The 25,399-nt window shown below is 38.9% G+C and overlaps 5 protein-coding genes across 16 annotated transcripts in view; all 5 read right to left on the bottom strand.

Annotated features, from left to right (window-relative positions):
* Window positions 1-25,399, bottom strand: part of LOC112567948 (mucin-5AC-like) — a 180,523-nt gene that overhangs the window by 85,834 nt on the left and 69,290 nt on the right. The gene's annotated exons all lie outside the window — the stretch shown is intronic.
* Window positions 191-9,297, bottom strand: LOC112567964. The gene is made up of 5 exons (XM_025244921.1): window positions 9,108-9,297; window positions 8,727-8,842; window positions 5,783-6,032; window positions 5,256-5,291; window positions 191-1,307 (listed from the first exon to the last, which is right to left on the bottom strand). Exons 1-5 carry the CDS (start codon window positions 9,265-9,267, stop codon window positions 1,258-1,260), a joined length of 612 nt encoding a protein of 203 aa, XP_025100706.1. The 5' UTR covers window positions 9,268-9,297; the 3' UTR covers window positions 191-1,257.
* On the bottom strand, window positions 9,429-12,157 carry LOC112567966. The gene is made up of 2 exons (XM_025244924.1): window positions 12,010-12,157; window positions 9,429-9,845 (listed from the first exon to the last, which is right to left on the bottom strand). Exons 1-2 carry the CDS (start codon window positions 12,077-12,079, stop codon window positions 9,460-9,462), a joined length of 456 nt encoding a protein of 151 aa, XP_025100709.1. The 5' UTR covers window positions 12,080-12,157; the 3' UTR covers window positions 9,429-9,459.
* LOC112567957 lies at window positions 14,425-18,564 on the bottom strand. Its single transcript, XM_025244913.1, has 7 exons — window positions 18,445-18,564; window positions 17,653-18,060; window positions 16,818-16,927; window positions 16,452-16,698; window positions 16,047-16,079; window positions 15,364-15,384; window positions 14,425-14,718 (listed from the first exon to the last, which is right to left on the bottom strand). The coding sequence occupies exons 1-7, from the start codon at window positions 18,497-18,499 to the stop codon at window positions 14,675-14,677; spliced, it is 918 nt and encodes a 305-aa protein (XP_025100698.1). The 5' UTR covers window positions 18,500-18,564; the 3' UTR covers window positions 14,425-14,674.
* Window positions 22,147-24,791, bottom strand: LOC112567965. Its single transcript, XM_025244922.1, has 6 exons — window positions 24,628-24,791; window positions 24,068-24,174; window positions 23,331-23,580; window positions 22,851-22,871; window positions 22,574-22,609; window positions 22,147-22,405 (listed from the first exon to the last, which is right to left on the bottom strand). Exons 1-6 carry the CDS (start codon window positions 24,695-24,697, stop codon window positions 22,362-22,364), a joined length of 528 nt encoding a protein of 175 aa, XP_025100707.1. The 5' UTR covers window positions 24,698-24,791; the 3' UTR covers window positions 22,147-22,361.

Genomic DNA, 25,399 nt, shown 5'->3' with positions numbered 1-25,399 from the left:
ATATATAATATTATATATACACACCCCAAAACTCATACACATCTTGTTGAGGTGCTGTTATAAGTGGTAGCATGGATAATACCACAAATGCTACCTAACAATAAACAGGTAGGTTGGATCTATGGCAGACGATAATAAAACTATAAAAGCGGAATGTTTGTATGATAAAAGCAATTGCAAAAACGACACCAATTGGCAGTTATCTTCTATTGACATAACATTCAGAAACAAAAATCACTTTTATGTGTTGCAGAAGTAATAAATGAACGGTACACAAATTTTTACAGAAAAATTACACAAGATGTAAGACAAAAGCTTCAAACGGCTGAGCTAGAACTACGAGTTTTTTTCCCGTCTACCACCCGAATCTCCTCCCAACTCCCACCTTTTGTGTGTGTGTGTCATGGTGTCCGTACGCCACCCAAAGACTGCGTGCCGAAGTGTTCAAGCTTACGTTGTCTTCCCCCATCTGTGTATTTAACATTACCGGATAAACCGGGGAAGGAAAAGAGAGACTACATCAGCACTGTATTTGAATCCACCACCTTTGGACTGGGGGTGGAGGTGAGGAACTGTAATTCATCGCGTTTGAGGCTCAAGGGAGAGAATTTGCTTGAAAAATGCCATGAACTCAGTTACGTCCCTTACCTTTTTGCTAAGTGGAACTCCCCGCCCCCCTCCCAAACAGTGTATTTGATTTTCTTCCTAAATTTATACATGAATCGGTTGGATTTTCGGCACTAAGTGACGTGTTCTGAAGTTAAAAGTGAAAAATGCATGAAACTGTAGCAAACGTAATAACAGTTTTCTATTCATGCAGTACCACCACAACAGCCAACGCTAATGAAATAGACCTCTTGCTGATACATGTACTAGTGTTAAATCAGGCACACGAAGACGGAGATATAAGTCACGAAGTCACGTCACCATTACTTTAAATGTCTAACAAATTAAAGTTTTCTAACTAGAGGGAGTTTTCTCACACACACGCGAAAACCTTTTTCATGTTACATTTTATAAAGAATCAACTGCTTAAAATATTTTCTGTGGTAAAATCTCAACACTAGCTAGCATTATGAATAATGAAATAAGGACTTAGATGTAATGCCTATATGTGAAGATGAAGCAAAATTAAAAATCGAAATGTCTTTTATTGGTTCCGATGGTCAGCCGCGTGAGTGTCCAATGGCAACATCTCCTGCGGTCCAATCAAAGCCGTCGTCGTATCAGATTCTCAGAAGGTGGGTCGTGATGACGTCATGGGGGTGAACAAGTAGAGGAACAAGAACACGTGCACCTGCAGGTGTCTGCAAAAGATATATCGCAGGGACACGAAGGTTGGTCATAAAGTTTGTTGGGTTTGAGCAAACCAGCCAATGAAGTCAACATTATATTCAATGAACTTTAAACTAAAACAATGGCAGGCTGTTGACAGTGATGATACGATGGCAGAAAAGGAAAAATAATCTAATGACACATGGATAAGACAGAAAAACCTTAAAGCAGCGGAACAAAGGAATAAATCTCGAGCTTCTTGAAGTCTGTACGCACCAATGATCGCATTATTCTCGTAACCTGTGCATTGGAACAAGATGACCTGTGAAGTATGCATGTCATTTAGTGGTCTGCACCAATCGCGTTGATCAAGATCAGTCGTTTGCCTGCCTTCAAGAGTTTACATAGGAAAAAAAGAATTAAACGTTCGTGGCAATCAAACAAAGCAAACCATGACAGATTTCTGTAAACCTGGTCTGTTGATTTCAGCTGACAATATCCTCTTCAGCTCACCACCAGGGCATGGGGGATGAGTAGATGGGGGTGTTGAAGCAGGTTTCATGCTACAAAAACGCTTAAAATAACCAAAGCACAGAATGTATGCATTAGTGAAACAATGCAGGCTTAACGATAGAGTAAGATAGAGTAAATGGTATTTGTAAAAGCTAATTCAAATAGACATTTTTGTCTTATTTGTAAACTCAAAACAACCCTATGCTTTTACCGAGAAGTCACAACGTCCTTCTGTCCAAGTGCCGAAAATATGAAAAGACATAGGAAGCAAAAAAGATGACAAGTGAGAAATAAGCAAAATCTTTTTCTATAACGATAAATGTCAGGTTGGTTTTAAAACAATTTCATGAAGCTGAACAGCATCTAGGGCAATTTAAACATGTCACTTATGAGGCCAACAAATATTTATGTATTATACACAAAACGTAAAACAAATGACTAAAAATGTATATGAACATGCACACATATAAACATATATAAACACACACATATAACATATATAATATATATATATATATAAAAACACATCCAGCTAAATTTCTGTAAAATATGTGGTCATCTCAAGGGGTACCAAGAACAAACAAGCTAACTGATGAAAATATTACATATAGTCTACTACATATCAGTTTTAATAATGATTTTTTTTCAGTCTTACAATGTATTCAGTTGATTCTCTGGTTTGAGCTAGGACATTGTACTAATGTCATGGATCTAGTCAGAGTGCTAGGACTGGGCGCGTGTGTAGATGAAAGCGTGCGAATGATGGACGTTCTCTAAATAGAACGTGACAAATGACGTATAGTGACGTCAAAAGAAATAGTGAGGTAAGAGGGAGGGACGTTGAGAAGGAATATGGAAGCAGAAGGACGTTAGAGGGCATTTAGAAGAAGAAGGACGCTGGAGAATAGAGAGAAGAAGAGGACGTTAGAGAGTAGATAGAAGAGGAAGAACGTTAGCGAGTGGAAGAAGAAGAAAGTAGAGAGCGGAAAGGGAGACGTGAACGCATGTGCAAAGACAATGCGATTTGCTAATCAGAGATCGAATGTACTAATGTGAAAGGAGAAACGACTGCCAAGACAGTGAGTTTATAGCGTGTGAGGTGTTCGTTGTACTTTGTAGAAGTGGAGATTGAAGGAAAAACTGTGGTGTTAGAGACCGTTTTGCTTTTATAGTTAGGATCTATTTTTTTCGGTTGGTAATTTTGATCAGTAAACAGACAGACTCGTACAGGCGAATCATTCTTTGATTGGAACGAAAGAACGCGCAATTGTCCGACCCGCTGGTGAGTTGGAGAGAGCGAAAAACAAGAGGCACCGGCGGCGTCGTGACAATTTGGTGACCCCGACGTGATTCGCCTGTTGCGGGTCTGTCTGCGTCGTGAAGAAGTCGTCAGATTTGTTTTATAGAGATTTGCAGAATAGAAGGAAAATGGCTGCTCAAGAAGAAATTGTGATAGATGTTGCAACCTATAAGGAGGAAGGAAAAACAATTGGACTAGAAGGTGAGGCTTTGACAAAATATATACTACAGTGCATAGAGAGACATGAGCGACGCTTAGCACGAGCAGCAGAGAAAGAGAAAGCAGAGAGAGAAGAGAGACTAGAGAAAGAGAAAGCAGAGAGAGAAGAGAGACTACAGAAAGCAGAGAGAGAAGAGAGACTAGAGAAAGAGAAAGCAGAGAGAGAAGAGAGACTAGAGAAAGAGAAAGCAGAGAGAGAAGAGAGACTACAGAAAGCAGAGAGAGAAGAGAGACTACAGAAAGCAGAGACAGAAGAGAGAACCGAAAGAGAGAGAAGAGAATTTGAATTAGAAAAGCTACGGTTGGAAAACAGCGAAAGGATAATTCACAACGACAGTGAACCCGGCCGTGGAGGTCGAAATTTCCAAGGACTAACCCCAAAACTTCCACTTTTTAAGGAAGAACTCGACGACATAGACTCATTTTTATATCGATGTGAATCACATGCTAACGCCCTTCGATGGCCAAAGGATCTATGGCCTCTCCACCTTTCAGCCATCCTTCAGGGAGAATCTCTTAAACTTTACCATGCTCTTTGTATTCAGGGATCTGTTGAATATGAAAAACTAAAAAGAGAACTATTGACTAAATTCCAGTGCACAGAGGAAGGTTATCGTGAACGACTAAGAAGCATTCGACCCCAAATGGGAGAGTCCATGATATCCTTCTCGACAAGATTAATAAGTATAGCTGACCGATGGGTGGAACTTTCTAATGTCGAAAAGTCATACAACGGATTACGAGATCTTCTTTTGCGTGAGCAGTTAATTCAAAGCGTTTCAAGAGACCTGGCGGTTTTTCTGAGAGAAAGAGCTCCTAACTCCGTTGAAGAAATGATAGACTGTGCTGAAAAGTATAGACAAGCCCACCCAAACAAGATCTTGGCTCGGCGACCTGAAAACGCCGTAGCTGCTAACGCTACGTATCATCAGCCAGGCAAACCCAACCTTCCTCAATCATACCCTCCTAGAATGCCTAACACCCAAACCATATCTCGCCCTACACTAAGTCGTCCTACTGCCCCGATACCTCCCTCACACCCTTCCGTATGCCAACGAAACAATCAACCTAGACAATTCCAACCCCGTTCCCCTCCTACGTCTGAAAGCATCCAGTGTTGTGCTTGTCGTGGGTATGGCCATCTAGCCCGCGAGTGTGCTAATACACTGCGTCGCGAACACAATACCGCCGCAGCAGTGGACACGGAGGAGGCAACCGCCAACATCGCCGTCTTATGTTCCTCCTCGATCCCTAACGAATTGGGACAGCTACATCTTTTCCAAGGAGAAGTGAAAGGGAAGTCCGTCCAAGTTTTGCGAGATACAGGAGCAACAATCTCAGGCATTCGGGCAAGTTTGGTGGCCCCACATGAGTATTTAAATAAACGCCAGACATGTATAACATTTGGCGGACGGCGAGAGATCTTCCCGTTGGCGAGAGTCCAAGTTAGAACTCCTCTCTATACTGGGCCCCTCGCGTGTTGCGTGATCAAAAGCCCCATTATTGACCTAATCATTGGAAATGTTAGAAGAGAAGCTACTCGTTGTGATGTAGAATCTGAAAAGTGAAAGAGAGGGGTGATGTGTTTCCTCGCTGTAGGCACATGCAACAAAGTTATGTATTTTCTGCAGTTTTAGTCCTCTTGAGTATAGTGAACAGCATGGAAGCCTATTTTCAAGTAATGTATAGCATGACAAGAAAAAAAGCTAAATTAAGCTACTTTTACACCATATTTTAAAAAGAAGTATATCCTACCAAGCTTCTAAAGGTAGTCAAGGTATACTTTTCCTTCAAAGTGAATGATACCTTTAATCTTTACATTACGTATGCATAAATTTTTTGCTACTATTTAAGTACTTCGTTGTCTACCTTGCTAGTTATTTTCACCATAAGCACTGATGACTTTTTTGATTCTGTAATTGTACTATATTTTAGGTAGACAACTTACTGTTAGTCTGGGTAGGTGAAGGAGTTGGTGCCCAGCCTGAAATAAAAAGCAAAATATCTGAAATACTTGACCAGTAATAATTCAATGCAGACATTAAAAACCAACTGAAAAGAAAATGTCTTCTTTTAAATGTCGCCTGCTGGGGGGTAGGGGTGAGGTGGAAATGATGTTTCACACTGAGCCAGCAACTAAGGATATATCATGGCAAGGCAGCCATGCCTTTAAACACATGCCACAAGCAGAAAAAGAGCAGCATGTCTGAGAGAGCCGAACCCAGGACAGCAAATTTTAACTGAATTGGTGACGGGGTAACCGTTGGGTCACCGCACTGCAGCACGCAGGCTGGAGGACCTTCTATAAGGAGAACATGATAGGCCAAGCTGGTGCACATACACTAAATTTGATGCAGCTCAAGATATCCACTCAACAACTGAAAACTGGAACAAAGACAGGGGGGCTAGGGGCTACAAAAAAACATAAATTTCTAAATAATTATTTCATTAACTATATTTAACATTATAATTTACCTTCAGGATGGACTGCTCCAAGAGTGATGGTCTCTGACACAGCAGTGTTACTGCTTCTGACTACTTTACATCTGTATTGCCTCTCTGAGTCTTTCTCTGAAAGAGCGAGTGTTAGATAGTAGGTCTGACGGTAAGAACAAGTGCCTGGCACTGAAATAGGTGTTTCCTTTCTGATGCCATTTTCTGAATTATATTGCTGCCATGTCTGGTAATCGTTATCAAAATATTCCCAGGTCCACTGCCAAGTTTCCTTTTTAAAACAAGATTGAAATATCAGCCCATCTGACACTAATAGCACAAGTAAAGACTTACAAATCAATTAGTTCATGCGTTACTTTAAAAGAAATGTTCACGTGTATTTTTAGTGGTAGACACTGTGTGTGTTTGTGTGTGTTTGTGTATCCCGCCATCGCAAAATGAGTCTAAGCTCGAAATTTTGAGATCTAAAATTTTTTTAAATTAAAAATTAAAAAGAAAACGGTACTGATTCTGAGCATTCTTTTAATACCAAAATTGTTCTTCTAGTCCCAGATTTGAGAAGTGTGGAATGACAATAACATCCATTTTCAGAAAAGGTTCAACATTTTCTATCAACTCCCCAAAGGTTTTACATAGCAATGTGTGCTTTTAGCAGTTCAAATTGTTTTGTATTTTGCACAATAATTAAATACATCATGCTACACATTTTCAAATCACAAAAAAATGTGCACAGCATATAGTATTCGTACATTTAGCATCTTCTGCTGTTAGTAAATAACTAACTGCTGCTGTTAGCAATAATAATAATAAATGTAAAATTTGTATAGCGCAAACATGCACCCCTAAGGTCTACTCTTAGTGCTTAACACACTTATTGCTACTTCCCTCTCAGTTTTTGTTACTTGGTTCCTCCTTGCGTTTTTTTTTTAATTTGCTTTTTATTTGTCAGTAGTACTGACAGTACTGTTGTTTATTCTTCCATAGTGCATGTGCTGTTTGTTTGTTCTTCTGTCTCTCGTATGATGCCCGTATCTCATTTTTGTTCTTAAAGGACTAGCATTATGGGAAAGGTTATTAGAAGTAATCTTTAGGGAAGAGGTGTATTTTCAGTGCACGTTTAAAGGATTGATTCAATAGTGGGTAGGTGGCGGATATGGAAAGGGAGAGAGTTCCATTGGCTCACTGCACAATAATAAAACTCCTGTGGCCATGTGTTGTTTTGGTGACTGGAAGAGTAAGGAGACGATCATCAGACGAGGAGCGGAGTTGTCTCGCTGGGATGTAAGAGAAGAGCAGTTGAGAGAAATAATCAGGGCAGGTGCCAGCAAAGAAATTAAAACACAGCACAGACAGTTGGTACTGGATGCCAGAACTGATGGGAAGCCAGTGTAGAAAACGAAGGAGAGGAGTGGCGTGGTCCTGTTTGCTAGCTCTAAGCAAGAGACGTGCATAAGCGTTACTACATTCTATCTAGCATGCACACTTAAAGAAGACAACAGAATACTAAAAAATCAGTTTCCTCTTCTCCGTTTGAAAGAGGAATTAAGCGATTGGTACATTAACATCTTCGTTAAAGTGATCGCTGTTCTCTGTTCACTAAGTCATCTGCAGTGTCATTTTTCCTGAAATATTCTACAATTTATCTTCCGAATTCTGACTGCCATTAATATGGAATCGTGACTGCTCCAGCACAACTGACTCAATAGGTGAGTAAGGCAACACTCCATCACAGAGTGCACGACACTTCATCACCAGGAGCTGTTTGGTCGCAAACAGTAGAGGCTGAGGCTGAGGCTGGTAGATAAGTGTTGGTCCTTGTAAGGTGCTGAAGCTCGAGACAGCAGTCCGGCCTAGAGGAACGAGACAGACACGTGGTGGCACACGGCAGTGCCAGAGTCTCTGCGCTCGTGAAGGAGGCCGCTACGATCGACGGGGTGACACCAACGGATTCTTGGACGTCAGCAACATCTAAGGGCCCCCCACGTGGCAAGAGACTTTTGTGTGAAGAGATAATTAGTGGGGAGTGTGTGTTACACGAGTGTAGTGCGCTATGCATGCTAGGTTAGTGTTAGATAATTAGTGACTCACGATATCTGGGATAGAACATATTTGAAATTGAAACATTTTGTAAAGTGTTTGAAATACTCTCAATTATTAATAACTTTCTCAATCACACTAAATTTCCGTGTGTTGTTTATTGGGGGGGGGGGGAAGCGTACTGGGGTCTTGGGTCAATTAAAGTGTAATTAGCAATTTAGTGTAAGTGTAAGCGCACAGTAGATGTCGGCGTGAGTTGGTGAAGGTGTCGAGAGTGTCATCAGCCCGAAGCGACCTCTGACCATCTTCGCGTGCTCATTCCGCGGAATTCACGACAGTGTGTTGATGGAAGGTGTTTATACAAAAGGAGGAAGAATTGGTCTTTTATGCTGAGCCAGCAACTAATGCCATAATATAGCAAAGCAGCGAACATTGTAAACAAATGTCCCATGGAGAGAAAGAAGTGTTTATACAAGAAAGGCTATACCTTGAGAAAAAAAAAAAAAAAAAAAAAAAAAAAACAACAACCAAAAAACCTATTACTGATTCAGATAAATTCACAGCACTAGGAAGTAAATTCCACATTAAGTTGTTAAAAATGTGTTAATGTTGATACTGACGGCCATTTAAAAATAAGCATTATTGTTTTCACTTATATTTGTGGGGTTTTTTTCCTGCAAGAAAATAACAGGATCTACAACTTTTCTGTTCACATAGTATGTCACAGTTAATACAGGGTCTTTTCTGAAATTGTAATATACCAGATTTCCTAGCTGAAGGATGTGACTATCCTAGCCTTACCTGCCCAGTAAGGTCATATTAAGTTAGGTCAAGGGTGTGGCTGCAAGTGGCATCCAATGCAACATGTTGAAAATGCTGCAACTCAATACGCCACATTCATTCAGAATACAAAATTAATGATGGCTACCTTGGATCCAGGCTCGTAACTGCCGATCATGCCATTGCACAGGAATTCCACAGGCTGATTGACAATGTATGTATCATAAGCAGGTGAATGAGAAATGGTTATATTTCCAGGCGGAACTGAAAATAAAAAGGTTTATATCAAAACAAAATCCCAAATACACATTTTGCTTAAATGAATATATATAATTATATAAACTGAAAAACATTTTACTGTAAAACTGTCTTTATTAACATACAACAGTTTTCTTGATCAATGTACCAAACAGTCAATGAGATTAACAGTTTACCTTCTTGCAAGTCACTTACTTTAATTTAGAAAAGCAATTCAGAGTATTGTTTTATCATTGCCAAAGTAGAAAAAACAAGCAGAAAAATAATGTACCTGTAACGGTTAGATTCTGAAGATAATTTGCTTGACCAGGATTTGGGTTATCGTCTGTGCCAGTATTGTAAGCAATAAAGCAGCGATACACACCTGCATCTTGACAGTTTTTTTTTTTTTTTTTTTTAGGCCCTTTCACCCCTCCTGGGGCATAGGCCATCGACTACAGTCTTAACTGTTGTCGATGTTTCGGTAGCATGGATTTGTTTTACGGGGTGGGGGTGCTGGCCCCACGCCCAACCCTCCTCCTTTTTCAGCCGGGCTTGGGACCGTCCTTGGCGGAGGGCGGCCAGCCCTGTAAACAGATGCCACGTGCAGAGAAAGAACAGCATGCCCGAGACGAGAAATGAACTCAGGGCAGCCAACCTTCACTGTATTGGTGACAGGCGCTAACAGCGCTAACCGTTGCGCCACCGGGCCACTTATCTTGACAGTTAGCTTGTGTCATTGTCAGCGTGACTGACTTTTCAGCTGTACTACCTGTAACTGTAGCTGTTGCTGCTGTTAGACCACCACTAGATAAAACTGCCTTTCCTTGATTTGTTGTACTTAGAACATTTGCCACAGCCAAGCTCTGCTCTGTGAGGGGTGGTGAGGTTGTGTTACGTGTAATACGTATCAGAGATACACTGGCAGTTTGGCTACTGGGAAGTCGACAAGAAATAACAACCTGACGACCAGAAGCACCCCCATCCAAGACAACATCACTTGGACTAAGCTGTATTTCAGCGAGTCCACCTGTCAAAACATGCAAACAAATCAAAAGAAAGAGTTAAAACAGAGAAACGAGAAGGTAGCAAAAGCAAAGCAAAGCAAAAGTGTTCGAAAACTTTCAGAACAACAAAAGAGGGCCTGTTCAACTTAGCTCGATATGCTAATCACAAAATGAAGGGGCAGGGCACAGAATTATGGAGCTTCTAATATTATATATGTTGTTCACCATGTCAACATATAAGTGATAAGACTGCTCAGTCTCTGCTACTGTGCCGTGTTGGTCTTGGTTGATGTAACTTTCGCAAGACTTTAAAGCCTATTTATAAACATATTTATACCAATTTGTATATAAATGATAATGATTATTAAACCTTCACAAATACAATGCAAAGGTAGTCTGTATAAATTTCATACACATACAGACACAAAGGATTGGAGTGTGATCATCGAGGTTATATATTATTGCACTTTTATTACTTGAATTCCCGAAACATCACAAGGGCAAAAAAGATTTTCCATCACGGTTAAAATTAATACTGAAAACTGCATTTCTCATTATTTTCAGAAATTTCCAGAAATTCTACACTTTTGAACATAGTCTTTGGCAAAATACTCGACAATAAAATAAAACTTTCTTTACTGTCTAGTCAATGACGATTTCTTACAAAATATGGTTTTAAATTGAAACAGGAAATTCGAAATAGCAAAGACTAACCAATATTGGTCATTCCTTTTCAGGCATTAGCGAACTTTGCACACAAAAAAACTAATTTATGCTTTCTACATTTGTGTCCTTTTGTCATGTTTTGGCTTATCAGCTGATAACAGCAATGCGGCAGCTGATGCTCAAATAAATAAAACAGGATATAAGAGTATATCATTCAGATTTTTAAAAGTTCCTTGCTCAGATACGAGAAAGACCACGTGGGGAACTCCCACAAGAGTACCTCACTCCCTACAGACAATGCTGAGTGCCTCTATTGGGGCTTGAAGACAGACCAAGAAAAAAGGAATCGCTTGGTATGATGCTTTTGGTTATGTTTTGTCGGAGAAATCTGATAACTAAATTTCATTATCTTCAAAAATTACCATATGATTTTATGGTCTAAACATACATATAAAAGTAGCCTAGTTGCTGCAACGTGGTGAAAAATCTCAAGCAAAATTATAAAGCATTATAAATTAAAATACTTCTGTATACAACCATTATTGTTTCTATCCATTTATGTACTTAAGACATTAGTTTGAGGATATTGTTTTGAAAAAAACATGATAAGTAATCATTTCTGTCTCTTTCTTCAGGAATGTCATTTGGGAATGTTTGGAGGGGCACATTAAAGCTTGTGGTGAGGGCTTGGAATGTTTTGTGGGTACAGTAATGACAATTTTGACGAGATATGCCCAAATTGGAGCTGTTCGGGTTAGAGGGTACCGTGTGACCAAGGACGTGTATTGATGGACTGATGTCTGTATGCCGAGACTCACTCTTGGCCTCTTGCGAAGTGATCCGCTATTAGTCTCGGCGATCCGTAACAAAGAATGTGGATAAACCGGAAGCTACGTCGTCTAATGCCTCGTTTTAGCAGTTAACTGAAAAAAAAATCGTCTGCCAGCAGTCCACGGATATCAGTTCGTGTTGTTACGGACTGTCATCCATGTTTGCTGTAAGTACATTACTGGCATGTTTACTGATCGCCGGTGTTTAATCGAATCCTGGACCTGGTGATAAACTGGACACTAAGGATATTAGTACTGATCTGAGACATGGTGTGTGACAAACACCATCGCCAACAATATTCAGACATCAGTCAACAGATGTCTGCGTCACATCTTCAACATCAGATGGCCCGAGAAGATCTTCAATACAGACCTGTGAGAGAGAACCAACTAAAAACCTGCCAGCCCCAAAAATAAAAATAAAAATTCCAAGAATCACCTAGGGGTTCTCAGATATACAGGTAACGTAGGGGTACTACACCACATTGAGAGGTAAAAAGACGTTGGCCCCATCTATAGACCTTTTTCACTTTCGGCCTGGGGCCTATGCCTAGAGTCTACATGCGCCCTACCAAGTTCATGACATAGGTTCCACATGCCCCCCTTTTTTTTTTTGGTTTAATTCAAACTCGATCAACGATTAATCGTATCTACTTACATACTACCTGATTTCCAATAAAATAATACTCACCTCGAGGTATGAAAGTCATCATCAAGACTAAAGCGTTGATAACACAGAGCCCCATTTTGCTCCAAGCCATACAACGACCAAACTGATAACAGGTTGTTGGCAACACTCCACGTAGTTTTTGAAATGGCGGAACGGTTATATATCACAGTTTCGCACCTGCGGGTACGACACAAATTCATGCGCTAGGACAAGGAAGCAAAAACAGAAGAAAAAGCAAACCTCCCCCCGCCCCCGACAAGAACGAAGAGCTCTCAACCTACGCAACAATTGGAAGCAAAGAATGCCTCGTAACTGTCGTAAAAGTAGTTTAAAATAAAATACTAAAACCCTATAAATCGATTGAAAAATATGTGCTGTAGACAATATGTTGTCCGACTAAACCGTGTCTTTTAAAAAGGAACACTTTTCTTTGCGTAAGTTTTCTCTTTGCCAAACTAAAGTCTGTAGAGTAAAGAGGCTGAGGTAGGTTTTACAGTATGCAACTTTCTATCGCGATTGCGATGTGTCATAGTGAAATGGGTATCAAAAATAATTTCGTACAATTTGAAAAATTAAATAACTCTAATCAAAAGCAGATAAAGTTAATGAATGTAAGATATCAATATTCATGGAAGTCAGGGCCGTGCTTAGGGGCAGGCGGACGAAGCATCTGCCTAGGGCCCCGCGCTTCAAGGGGCCCCGCGCTTGTGATTGATATGTGACTTTAGATCCCAACTAAAACCGTGTGATCGTGGCGTGAGGGCCCCGCGGGGGCTAAGAACTGGCCTGATGGAAGTTTAGCATTCGAAAGACAGTTTTATGATGATACAGCGAGAGCGTTTGTTTGGGGAAGCGTGTACTTTGCTGACAACACTTTGAGCCCTCCACCCTGTATCCCCAAGACGAGAGACCCTGGAGCGGGTGAAGTAGCACACAAGCTTTTGTGTTTAACGGACAAAATGCAGGGCCAGAGGATCATTCCTTCCTTTTTTTGTTGATTTCGAGTACGGGAGAAATACCTTAGCACCATGTAGGTGTTCTGGTTCACAGTCAAGTGCGTTCTAGCTCATCAGTGTCTATGTCAACATTTATTTCAGTGTCTAAATTAGGATTTAGGGATTTATTGCATTGCTGCAAACTGCAAGTTCTGTCCTGCACGCAGTCAAATAGGGAAAATGACTAACTTCAGTAGGAGATCCGGTTTGCTGATTAGATTGACCTCGAGGTCGAGGACGCAGCGAGCGGTACAAAGAATATCTGTTAGTTTGCGTGTTTTCAGTGGTGGGTTTTCCTCCCATGTCACCTGTCACACGATGTGTTTCAGTAGGCAGAGTGGTGAGTCATAGTTTGCCTGCTAGTTAGAAAAGTCTCTTTGCTGGGGCTGTTTATTGATATTAAATATCGTGTCAGCAACAAAAGGGCATTGTTATCATGATAAGAAATGACATGAAGAAGGCACTTAAACAGTTTGAGGACGAGAATCAATGGATCTGTCAGAAACAAGTGAGGGACAGGTTTCACTGTGCAACTGTTTTAGCAGAGCAAGCTCTCAACATGTGTTTGTGAATTGTTATCGAGGAGGGTTAATAGGGGACAGGGAGTATAACCATCATACTTCACATGATATGCGGTTGTCAACCTTCTTATCTTGAAACATTTGTGTATCAATCATGCCCATTGTCTTGTTCTTCCTGCGTTACTTCATGACAGTACTTGAACAGGATATTGTTGTTCATTGTGTGTGTGGGGGACGTATTTAAGACACTCGGCACGAACATATACACATCTCGGACAATAGTAAAGAAAGTGAGTTTCCTCTTTAAGATTAATGCACAAGGGATGTTTGCTTGTACAAAGCTGACTCCTAGGTGGAAGCGCATTAAACATCCCCGACATCTATTCCTATTATATAATCGAAATACAACTCTGACATGAGAGTGAATTTAGGAGATCGCTATAGGTGAAAACGTGTGATATGACTCAAGTTCGCAACCCATGTTTTCTGGTGACATCTATTACTCTTGGGTAGGTGCTTTGGATCGTTGACTCTAGTAACATGTGGGTGGAGCATGCAGCGCGTGATAAAAGGCAGGTACACCTGGTGGAAGTTCCTCTAGTTACCTGGCGATTGGAGTGACTAAGTAGTCAAGTGCCGTGAAATAATATATAATAATATATTCCTTTCTCTGTCACTGGAAGCACAGCTGGTCTAGTCTGACATCAACCAAAGTGATGTTTGTTGACACTTCTCTCACGAGACTGGAGAGTTCTTTACAAATTACAAAGCCGCTCTATGACTAAAATGTCCGGGAATATCTTACATCCAGCCACTAGACAGGTCTGTAAATAAATAGCTTCTGTCACACAGTCGTAGAAACTCTCAATATACAGTTTCCATTCTAACACAGAATTTGCACAATTGCAGTTTGTTTCGAAGTAAGTATTTATAGAATCAACTTACATAGATTATAACTTCTTTTATATAGAATAATATACATGTCTAACCATTTTAGCATCAGAAATAATGAAATAGCCAGTAAGAAGGATAAGCAAAAGTGTAAGAATGTTACGAGTTGGAATGTTATGTAAGGTTATGTACATGACTGTTGCAGATTATAATTTTGTAAGTTAACGTTTTTATAGTCGCCGTCGAATCACATTCAGAAGTCCATCGTTAGCTGTGACGTCACGGGCGTGGACAGTTAAAGACGCATGAACAGGTACAGGTGTCTGAAAAATTCAGATAAATTATATTTAATTATGTATATTAGACAGCTAGATATGGGCTGGTCATAATATCTGCTATATATATATTACATGTATATATTTGCAGGATTGTCAGAGCATTTGCTATATATATATTACAGCTATACAAGGCTTTGCTGTGTACATAACTGATGGTTAGAACATCTGCTATCTACCTGATTAAATTAAACCCATTAAATATCCCTTTGCCCCAAAACAAAAATACATCTTTCTTCCTGATATATTCTACTAGAGACAAGTGTATTTAACTGTAGTAGTGCACGGGTCAGTGAGAACTCATGTCAATGGCGACCTACTTGCCTGCAAAATGTATTTCTTGAAACTGGTGTCCTGTTGACAGTTATATTACTGTCGTTTGTTAATATTTTTACTTTATTCTTGAATGTGTAGCCACTTTGTTAAGTTTCTAGTGTGGTTGTTAGTATTAACATCATGAATAGTTAGTTTTGGACTAAGAGGAGAATGAACTGAGCTGTGCGCTCTACAACATGATTTCTCATTATCAATATCTGACAAGCATCTTACATCCAACAGATTTAATCATCTTTCTCTCTCACCATGACTTATGCATTTCAAAGAAAATTTTAATAAGTAAGCAAATAGTCTTACTGTCAGTCTTGCCATTGGGAGCTGGAGAAGAAAACAAAAACAAGTGTACATTTTTTATTTACAACTAAATATATTTAAATCAACGTAAAAAGCCATTAAAATTATGTCTAAAATACGCTGTAGAATATTGTTTAATATTTAACTTTACATCATATTTAGTAGATAGTCATGCTTGTTTTTATTTATTATCTCATTTATTTTATGGCAGATGAGATCGTTCATGATGTTTTTGTCTTCTAGTGCCTTGCGTCCTCTTGTTTGAGACAATAAAAATTCTGTCGGGTGTAAACTAACCCTGCCCTAGACCTGCATGCTACATGCACACGCATCCTTTGCTCAGCAGTACCGATATATTCTTTGTTTTTTTGCAATAAAATTGATATTCTAGGAAAAACACAGAATAACATCTTTAGACTGCTAACACTCCACATTCACCAAAGTATTCATAAGAAACAATTTTCTTTCAAACTCAAAAACGAGTGTATTCCTGAATCTGTTCTGGAAAGGTCAGCTCGCCCACATACAGGCACGTGACTTGTCCTTTCTGTCTAGGAACGCTGTTTATGTCTATGGACCTTACTCAGGTATGCCAAGCTACTCGAGGTATTATTTTTTTTGTTTTGTAATTTCTGTAAGTGCAGCAGTCTCCGGCAGCTAAATTATTTAAATTACCCAAATCTTACTTTTAGGAACAGCAACAGTAGAGGGACGGTTAACTGAAATGAAAGAATAAAATGAAGTGAAAGAATAAAATCATAAATGTTTTTCAACATGTAAGTTATGGCAGACAATGAAAGAAGTAGCCTAGTACTCGTTAAAAATCAAGTAAGAAAATGTATGCTTTTTTGTGGTGCTGTTTGCTTATTCCGTTTTCCGCGGATTTAGTCTCCAGTGCTACCTAAGTAGCTTTGAAATACATGACAATGTCATATGTAATGAAATGTAAGTGTCTATATATGCTAATAAATGACAGTGTCGTACAGTAATACCATATGGTAATGTAGTTTAAGAGTGTCTACATCTGATAATATCGATGCCAACGACACAAAAGACTGAATCAGAATTGGTCAAATAATGTTGCAACCTACCTTTAGGACTGACTTTTCCAATGGTAATGATGGCCGATTTCGTCTCAAAATTTTTCTGCAATGTGCATCTGTACTGTCTCTGTGAGTCTTCAGCTTTAAGGACGAGTGTTAGAGAACTGGTCTGACGATAGGCGCAAGAACCCGGCACGCGAGCGGGGTCTGCTATGGCGATGTCACGTGTGCGAGTGTACTGTCGCCAGGCCATGGAGCTGCCATCGTAGTATTCCCAGATCCAGCGCCACGCTTCCTGTCAACATTTGTTTTGTTGACAAGTTATAGACAACACAACATAGGGTGTATCCATTTTGCATTAAGAAGAAATGAGTATTTAGTCGCAAGAGAAGGAAGGAAAGAGGTCACACGTACCAGGTAGTCAATCCTGCCGATGATGGCGGCGCACTGCAACTCCACAGTTTCGTTCACAGCGTACACATCAAAGTTAGGAGTACGTGAAGAGTTTATGTTTCCAAGTGCAACTGAAAACACCAAAGAACACATTTTCACAAAATCTTGTATTATTTGAAATAGTTTCTACCAGTAGATTTCCCCCCTTATTATCGCGGTTCGGTTCTTTCTGTTCGGTTCACTTAAAACTCTCCCTAAAGATAACCTGGACTTATAAACTGTTGTAGTTTAGAAACGAAAACTTCTTTTGCAAACCACGTGTTGGGGTAGGAGAAGATTTTCAGAAGCAAGATATACAAGCCAAAGCCAAGTATAGTCTTAGACCATGGACGTGTATAGGTGGACCGATGACTGTTTGCCGAGACCACAGCTTAGTCTCTTGCAAAGTCTCGGCGAGCTTATTAAAGCATGAACGTGACTGGATAATGTGACTAGCATCATCGTGAATATCATCAACACACACACACATATTCATGAACCTTTTGTACATAACTGACAATATGCACAGTCTGGATTGTGTGTGTCTTTAATATTTTCTAAAACACCAGTGGGATTAATACAAGGTGAGCCTATACCAGCTTCATTCTACAGGTCACTGCTTATTGATATGTTGTACTTGTGTCTGGGTATTTGTAGAGGTTATTCACTGCAAATTCACCTTAGTTTGGACAAGCTAATGACGCCATTATTCAGATAAAAACCTACAAAGTTGACAGCTCAGTTTTGAGGAGGCTCATACATATTCACATCACATCTCATCTACCTACATTTCCTTTCAACAAGAAAAATGACTTACCTGTGACTGTTAAATTGTTTCTGTAATATATACCTCGTGTGTTTAAATAACCATCACTACTTATTTGGTAATAAATTTCGCAGTTGTACTGAGTAGGATCTTCACACTTGACTTGTGTGTGTGTCAGATTAATTGCCCTTTGACCTATACCGCCCGTGACTGTCGCAGTGTTCTGAGGGAGACCACTGTCAGGCTCAAGAACTGCTTGTCCTTGATTCACACCAGCAACTACACTAACAAGTTTCTGCTCTCTATTGGTTTCTCTTGAAAAGCGTCTGAGTTTGATCTCTCTGAGTGCCGAGGGTGTGATGCCAGAGGGAACTCCACAGTAAACATTAACAGAACCGGTGGACGTTCCATCCGGCAGTTGGAGCTGACTTGGGTTGAGTTGCAGCTGAGCAAGTCCACCTTAACCAAGAATTTTATTAAAATTGTATTTTTAAGATAGTGTCACACATTTCTGCATTACATCAGAGTAAACAAAATTAGGTGCAGATACATGCAGTGTACGTGTTGTATAACGCATTCAAAGGCATTCCCATAATTTAAAAACCATTTTAGAACAAACCAAGATAAACCTTACAATACACTTTAGTTATTATGTCGTCATTCGTTTTCTTTATACCAAACTATTTTCACAACAGAGTAGCGAGCTGATATGATTAGCCAACGATGGTTCGTTCAAGTTTCTCAGTTAATCTTATTTTCTTTTATTCCTAACCTCTTGACAATATCATGTTTCAAAACAGTAATACTAAAATATTTTAAAATAATTTTTAAAATGATACTTACTCCGAGTAATGCATGTGATGGTAAAAGCCACAACGACAGTGACAGACAATGCCATGTTGGTGAACACTCGCGACCCTAGAAAGTGGGGAAACTCGATGTTTCCAGAACTTAAATGTGATAGAAATACCAGACGAAATATTTGCCTTTCTTTAACTAGACCTCGTCAACTTCTTTTTGTTCGTTCCCGTGGAATGAAAGCTACTTTGGTATTGGTATATATACAAGGACAAAAAATGTCACACCCTCAAGGCTGTGCAGTCAACCCAGTTTAATGAAAGATTAACTGAATTTGCAAGTGTTTATCCCCACCACGGAACTGTTAAAGACCTACTGAAGAGCAAATAAAAATCAAGAAGTCTGGGATGAACTTATTTGCATGCTTCTCTTTCCCCAACTCTGAGTGATCGAACAATTATTTATATTTCTGAGTACATACCTACAATGACCATCACTCACATAAATAGAGCTAAATCGGATATATCAGGAATGTCATTACAAACAATAAAACATTTTTTTTTACTGGCTGTAAAATGGTACACGGTGTGCTTACCCATACAAGTGACTGATGTCATAATGTATATATTTTAACCCTTTTCTGTGCATATTAATAATTTTAGTCCTGTGCCTAACAACACTATGATCTACTTCAGAGTTTGAAAGCAATATCTAAGTTCTCCAGTTGGTCTTTAACACATCTCATAGAGATTCGTAATGAGGTTACTCCCTGATTAATCTCATCCCTGTTGATTGTACCTGCTGGCCATGGTGGTATCTTGAGAATCGAAAGTGCTCCCTCATCCCGAATATATCTCCAGGATGTTGTGGAAATGTTTGCTCGCACTAAGCTAGCACCGGTTGTTAAAGGAACTGCGAGCTGTTGTCATTTAAAGAATTCACCTCAAGCGGACTTCCTGAAGAGTACACATTGTCCTCGCTCTCTCATTGGCTCAGTCTTGACATCCTCACCTGCTTACATTAACAGTGTTTTGCCAGTCACTTGACTAAATAGGCTGTGTACACCTTTAATTAAAGGTCGTTCCGAAAGCGGATTCTTCCATATTTACACACCTTCCTGAAAAATAAACTCCTTTCTCTAGAAGTATCAAACACCCTTCTTTGTAGAAGAAAATTTAAATAAAAATTCCAGGAGAAGGGAAAAAAAAGCAAGATACTCCTTGTACATGAGAGTATTTACAGCCTCTCTACATCCTCTCTACAGCCTCTCTACAGCATCTCTATAGAAGCATTACAGCGTCTTTTCTGGAATGTGGTAACTGACCGCTCGTTTTTTCTACTGAGGTCACTCGTCCTCTGACTATTGTGGCGAATTTGTTTTCAACGACAGGTTGTCAGATGGTCATAGGTTAATGAGTAGTCGGTGAGTTTGTAAGTCTAGGGGGAAGGTGGTGTCGTCTAACGGGGTGTGTACAGTCGAAGATGTATTCAGCTTTGGATTGTACTTTAAGTTGCTTGACGACCCGAGTAAGGAGCAGGACAAAGGTGACAGCTAGTGTCTAATAGCAGACGACGAGACAAGAAAGTAGCAGCAAGTGCTGAGTAGCTTTACATGGACATAGAGGCGAGAAAATCATAGCAGATGCCTAGCTGTGTCTTCAGACATCGGAGGAGAAAGATGTTTTATACTTAACTAATAAAGTAAACATCAACAAAATAGAATTAGCTAATCATTAACACTGCTGTTTATAATTAATAAAGATAATAATTACTTGTGTCTTCAAATTAATGAAAAGCAGTCAAGGAACAATCAAGTTTTACACCAACCCTTTACAACAGGAAATGGTTCTAGCAAGGAAAAGCTTCAGACAACTTTTATGCATTTATAAGTAAAGTGTTGTTACAAAAGCTTTCATAACAGTGAAAGGAGATGTGCTTCAGGAAACTTTTGTACCTTCTACTAAAGAAGTAAATACAAATTGTGAAATAAAGTTGTTTCTGCATGGACTATTCCCGGAAGCAACTATACAAACAATTATTTTGATAAAATTTTTCGACGAAACAATTATTTATATGTTGAGTAAGTTTCTCTATAACTTTGGTGTCTATGGTGTGTGTGTTATACAAATTTTCAGTTTAAAAACATATACTTATTTATACACACTTTCGATTTGAACGCGTGTGTAAGAATATAACATTAGCATTTTATCAGACCTCTGCTAAAAATTCTGTTCACTGAAACAAAGAGTCTGAATAACATTTTTTGATTTTTCTTGAAATGGTAATTCCATGTCGGCTGCTCGGTCTAAAGCTCTTCCTTTTGATCTTGCACCGGCACCTGATAAACCTGCTCGTTAAGGAGCAGGAACTCATTAACGATGACACAGCGGGTGTAAATAAAGAGACATGAACACAGACACTTGCCAGTGTTTGGAACATATATACACACACAAACATATACATATATACATTTTAGTCTTAAAATACTTGAAAACGATGCTGACTGTTTTTTGTAAGTCATGGGTGAAAGATGTTTCAATCATAGGTATAGGTCTATACTCTATACATGTACTCTCCTCTGCTTTGTATACAAGTACGCAAGAAAAAAAAAAAAAACTCAAGGCAAAGAAATGATGGATCTCGATACAAATGAATAGTGTGAAGATTTATCTCAAAGTTCGACCGCTAATTTTAGATAGCAAAGGTCATTGTATGTTGCCATGACTTGCTGGTTGACCAAGATACCATGTGAGATGATAACTCAATGCGCTCATCCCTCGGCCAGGAACTGTTAGATGTTCATGGTATCATGACCAGGTGCATTATGGCTGCTTCATTATGACACCACACCTGTTCACACCACTCTGAACATCCAGCACTTCGTGTTCAAGAAGAGCAGCGCCTTACTGGAACAACCTCTCTAGTCACCTGATTTTGCTCTTTATCACTTTCTTTCTTTCCGAAAGTTCAAGATACTTTACTTTTGGTAAAAATGGAGTAATCAAAACTTCAAAAACTTGTTTATTTTGTATTTCTTCTTTGGTAGTATATTACAAATTCTAGAGAGGATTGAAAACTGACTTACAAAGGGAACCTGGACTGTTAATCAGCATGCTTGACATAAACTTATCTTGGTTCTGTGTACTGAATGACATCAAAATCTATTGCTGGCATCTTTAAATTAATAATTTATTCATTGATAGGCAGTGATGTCTCTGTTGTTCGTAATGGCCATCATGCTTATCCTGGCAATCGCATTCAGGCGACCAATAAGTGTGAGTAAACACGTTTCCTTAAGTTTATGCATGTGTGTGTGTACACCTTTAATTGGGAGTTCGTGAGCACTTATAGAAACTTGTGCAAAAATGTGTTTCGGTTGGTTGTATATCGTCTAAATTTCATACTTTGCATGCAGTAAGTACATTTATGTGTAACAAGTTAAAGAATGATGTTTTAAGCATATTGATTCAGTGTCTGAAAAATCCCGTGTATAGGTGTATGAACGAATAAATGTATGCATATATGAACACAACTTTTGGTTAGTAAGCGAACGTGTGCATAAATGAACGAACGTGTGTCTCCGTGTTTTTAATAATATTTAGAAAAATAATATTTAGACGCAAGACAGGTCTGTAAGCAAACAGTCCCTGACACATAGTCGTACTCTCATCATACAGTTTCCATACAAACAAAAGGATTGCATAAATGCATTTTATTTCCAATGAATTATTTATACAGAAGACTTCTAAAATATTTCTTGTAGAATAAAGTGAATTTCTAATCATTCTGACAATAGGAATAATAAATGGTGACTGAGAAAGATTAGCAAAATTGAAAAGAATGGTGGGAGTTGGAATGTTAGGTGCTTGAATATTAAAGATTGTAATGTTGCAAATTATATCGTTGCATGCTTAATTCTGCGTAGTCATCGTCGAATCACATCCAAATCGTTAGCCATGACGTCACGGGGATGGACAGGTGTAGATGCATGTACACGTGCAGGTGTCTGAAAATTCGATGTATTTCATCTAGTTATATTTATTATACAGCGAGATACATAATGGTCATAAAATTAGCTATATATTTATATAGATACATAATTATCGACCTCTTGAAAATAAATATGTATCGATAAATATTTTTAAAAATTTAACAAATAACTCAACAGTCTTACTTTGGGCGTTGACATGCGGGGCTGGAGTTGTGATATCTGACGAAGAAAGTTATAAAGGTAAACGTCTTTGAAACAAATAAATTTAAAAAAATGTAAAAAGCCATTAAAATTAATAATCAGCATATTAGAGTGTATTATCAGCATACGGGACACATTGAAGTTTATTCTGTCTTACATTAGGGACTGTCCCCTTTGTGACAACTGCTCGAGTTTCTTTATTTGTAAGTTCTGTAAAACGTTTACTACTGGTAAAATATCTTCCTAAGAAAATACTTACATCCAACGTAAGGACGATAAGCTGAAATAAAAAAAAATGATAAAGTAAAAGAAATAATCATAAATCCTTGTTAGTAATGTAAATTTGACAGTTGAGGAAGACAAGTAAGAACAGTATGAAATTACTCGGTATATTACTTTCAATCTTAGTGCTGTAGAGCGCGAAAAGTTCAAATCACAAACACCAAGAGGTGAATCAGTTAACAAATCCTTTTGCCATCAGGTGCACATGGTGCCGCTAGATGGCGAAGGTCTAGTGTTGTTAAAAATCAGACAAAATGAGAAAATGGAGGTGTCATCTTTACGATGTTGTTTACCTTACAGCTTTGGTGGTTTAGTCTTTACTGCTATATAATATTGCTTTAAAATTAGATGACAATTCTGATGTATTGTAACAGTGTCTTCATATTTAATGTAGATGTCAACAACACAAACGATCGAGAGAGAATTCGATTCGTCAACTAATTAATTTGTGACCTACCGTCAGGACTGACTGTTCCAATGGTAATGATGGCCCACTTCTTATCATTATTTTTCTGCCATGTGCATCTGTACTGTTTCTGTGAGTCTTCAGCTTTAATTTTGTGCATTAGATAGCTGGGCTGAAGATAGGTACAAGTACCCGGCACCTGATTGAAGTAGTTTTCTGTCTCGACAAAATCTGGGAAAAGGTACGGACGCCATACCATGGAACTGGCATCGTAGTATTCCCAGGTCCAATTCGACTTATCCTGTTAACATTTGATTTGTTGACAAGTTAGAAACAACACAGGTAGGTACCCCTTTTCGCACTTACAACAAAACTGTATTTACAACAAATCACTATATAACTGTACTTCTACTGCATTGCTAACTGCAGTGATGTAAGTACAGCGCCAGAGAGAGGAATTAAATAAGTTGTTTTGCTTTTGGGCATGCACTAGTGTTTATTCTCAAACGGAAATTTTATTTGAGGTCTAAATAAACACCTTGTCTTCCTAAGTAAAAGGATTTTAAAAACACTTTTTTGAGAAAAACACTGCGCCCTCGTCTATGAAATACAATGCACGAGCAAAATCAAAAAGACGGCGGGACTGGAAAAATACTTGCGGAGTGAGAGAGCGGGGAATGTAGAGACTTGCGGAGTGACAGAGAGGGGAGTATAACATGTTGGCCATTTTAGAGTTAAGGTGTGTGTACACAGGTGCCAGGTAAGGAAGGAAAGAGGTGAAATGTTACCAATTGAGAGTTGCTGACGATGGCGATGCACTCCAGTGTCACAGTGTCGTCCACAACGTAAAACTCCAAGTTAGGAGACACAGATGAGGTTATGTTTCCAGAAGCAACTGAAAACGAGAAAGATAAAATCTTCACGAAACTTTCTATAATTACGGGAAAATCCTCCACCATCTAAATGTTTATTATTGTGGTTAGATTCTTAGAGTTTGGCCCACAAAAAAACTATTTGAATATAACCATGGACTATTAGCTGTCATGATGCACCTAGGTCATGTCATGTAAATGTTTTTTTTTCACGAGATGCTCATGTGTTGAAATGGTTAATAACACCTTATATAGTATATAATAATCTAACTGTGACCAATGAATAAAATACAAATAGAAAAATCTTCCACCAATTTGTAAACATAAGCCTAATGGCGCACACACACACACACCTCTACTTTTTTCGTAATATTGATATCTTTGACTTCAGCCATATTCATGGATCTTATGTTGACAACCACCACAATGTGTGCATCTACACACGTTTTCTAAGTTTCAACAAGAAAATGACTTACCCGTGAATGTTAAATTTTCAGTGTAGTGTAGAGTCTGTCTGTATGGACTATCAGTACCGTTGCTGTACATAATACTACATAAATATAAACCAGGATCTTCGCACTTCGGCTGTTTCAGTTCCAGCGTAATTGACCCTTGACCTATACCACCCGCGAGGTTGGCATTGTACTGTGTCAGGTCAGTGTTAGGTTCAAAGGTTGGCAGTCCTTGATTGACCCCAGCAACTGCTGTAACAAGTTTTCTCCCTGTTCGTGGCGTGACGTGAGTCAGACTGATTTCATATATTGTAACACCAGGGGGAGCTGCACAGGAGATTACCACAGAGCTGTTGCTGATGCCATCAGTCAGTTCCAGTTCTTTGGGGTTAATTTGCAGCTGAGCATGCGCACCTGAACAAAGAAATTTAAATTGATATTTCTAAGATTTTCCAGAGTCAACCCAATTATATGTGCAAGTCGTACAAATGTATGTATAGATGTTGTACATCCCATAATGTGTGTGTGTGTGTGTGTGAGAGAGTCGTTTGCTGTGTGCAAATGTTTTCTCAAAATTTAAAGATATAGATATCAGTGTAGAAGCAGCCAAAATACACTCAAGTGTATCGTCTTTCACCTGCCTTAAAATCTTTATATCCCTGTCTTTTCTATCCCCATGTAGTTCAATCTTCTACTTTATTCTTCCTTTTTATTTTTCCTAACCATCTGATTAATTCTTTTTTAAAACTTAATTTAGTAAATATAAATTAAACTAAAATATTTTAATATTATTTAA

This window comes from Pomacea canaliculata, linkage group LG7 (assembly GCF_003073045.1).
Source record: "Pomacea canaliculata isolate SZHN2017 linkage group LG7, ASM307304v1, whole genome shotgun sequence".
Lineage (NCBI taxonomy): Eukaryota > Metazoa > Mollusca > Gastropoda > Architaenioglossa > Ampullariidae > Pomacea > Pomacea canaliculata.
Note: the sequence above shows the minus strand (reverse complement) of the source record. Positions and strands in the feature narration are given on the sequence as shown.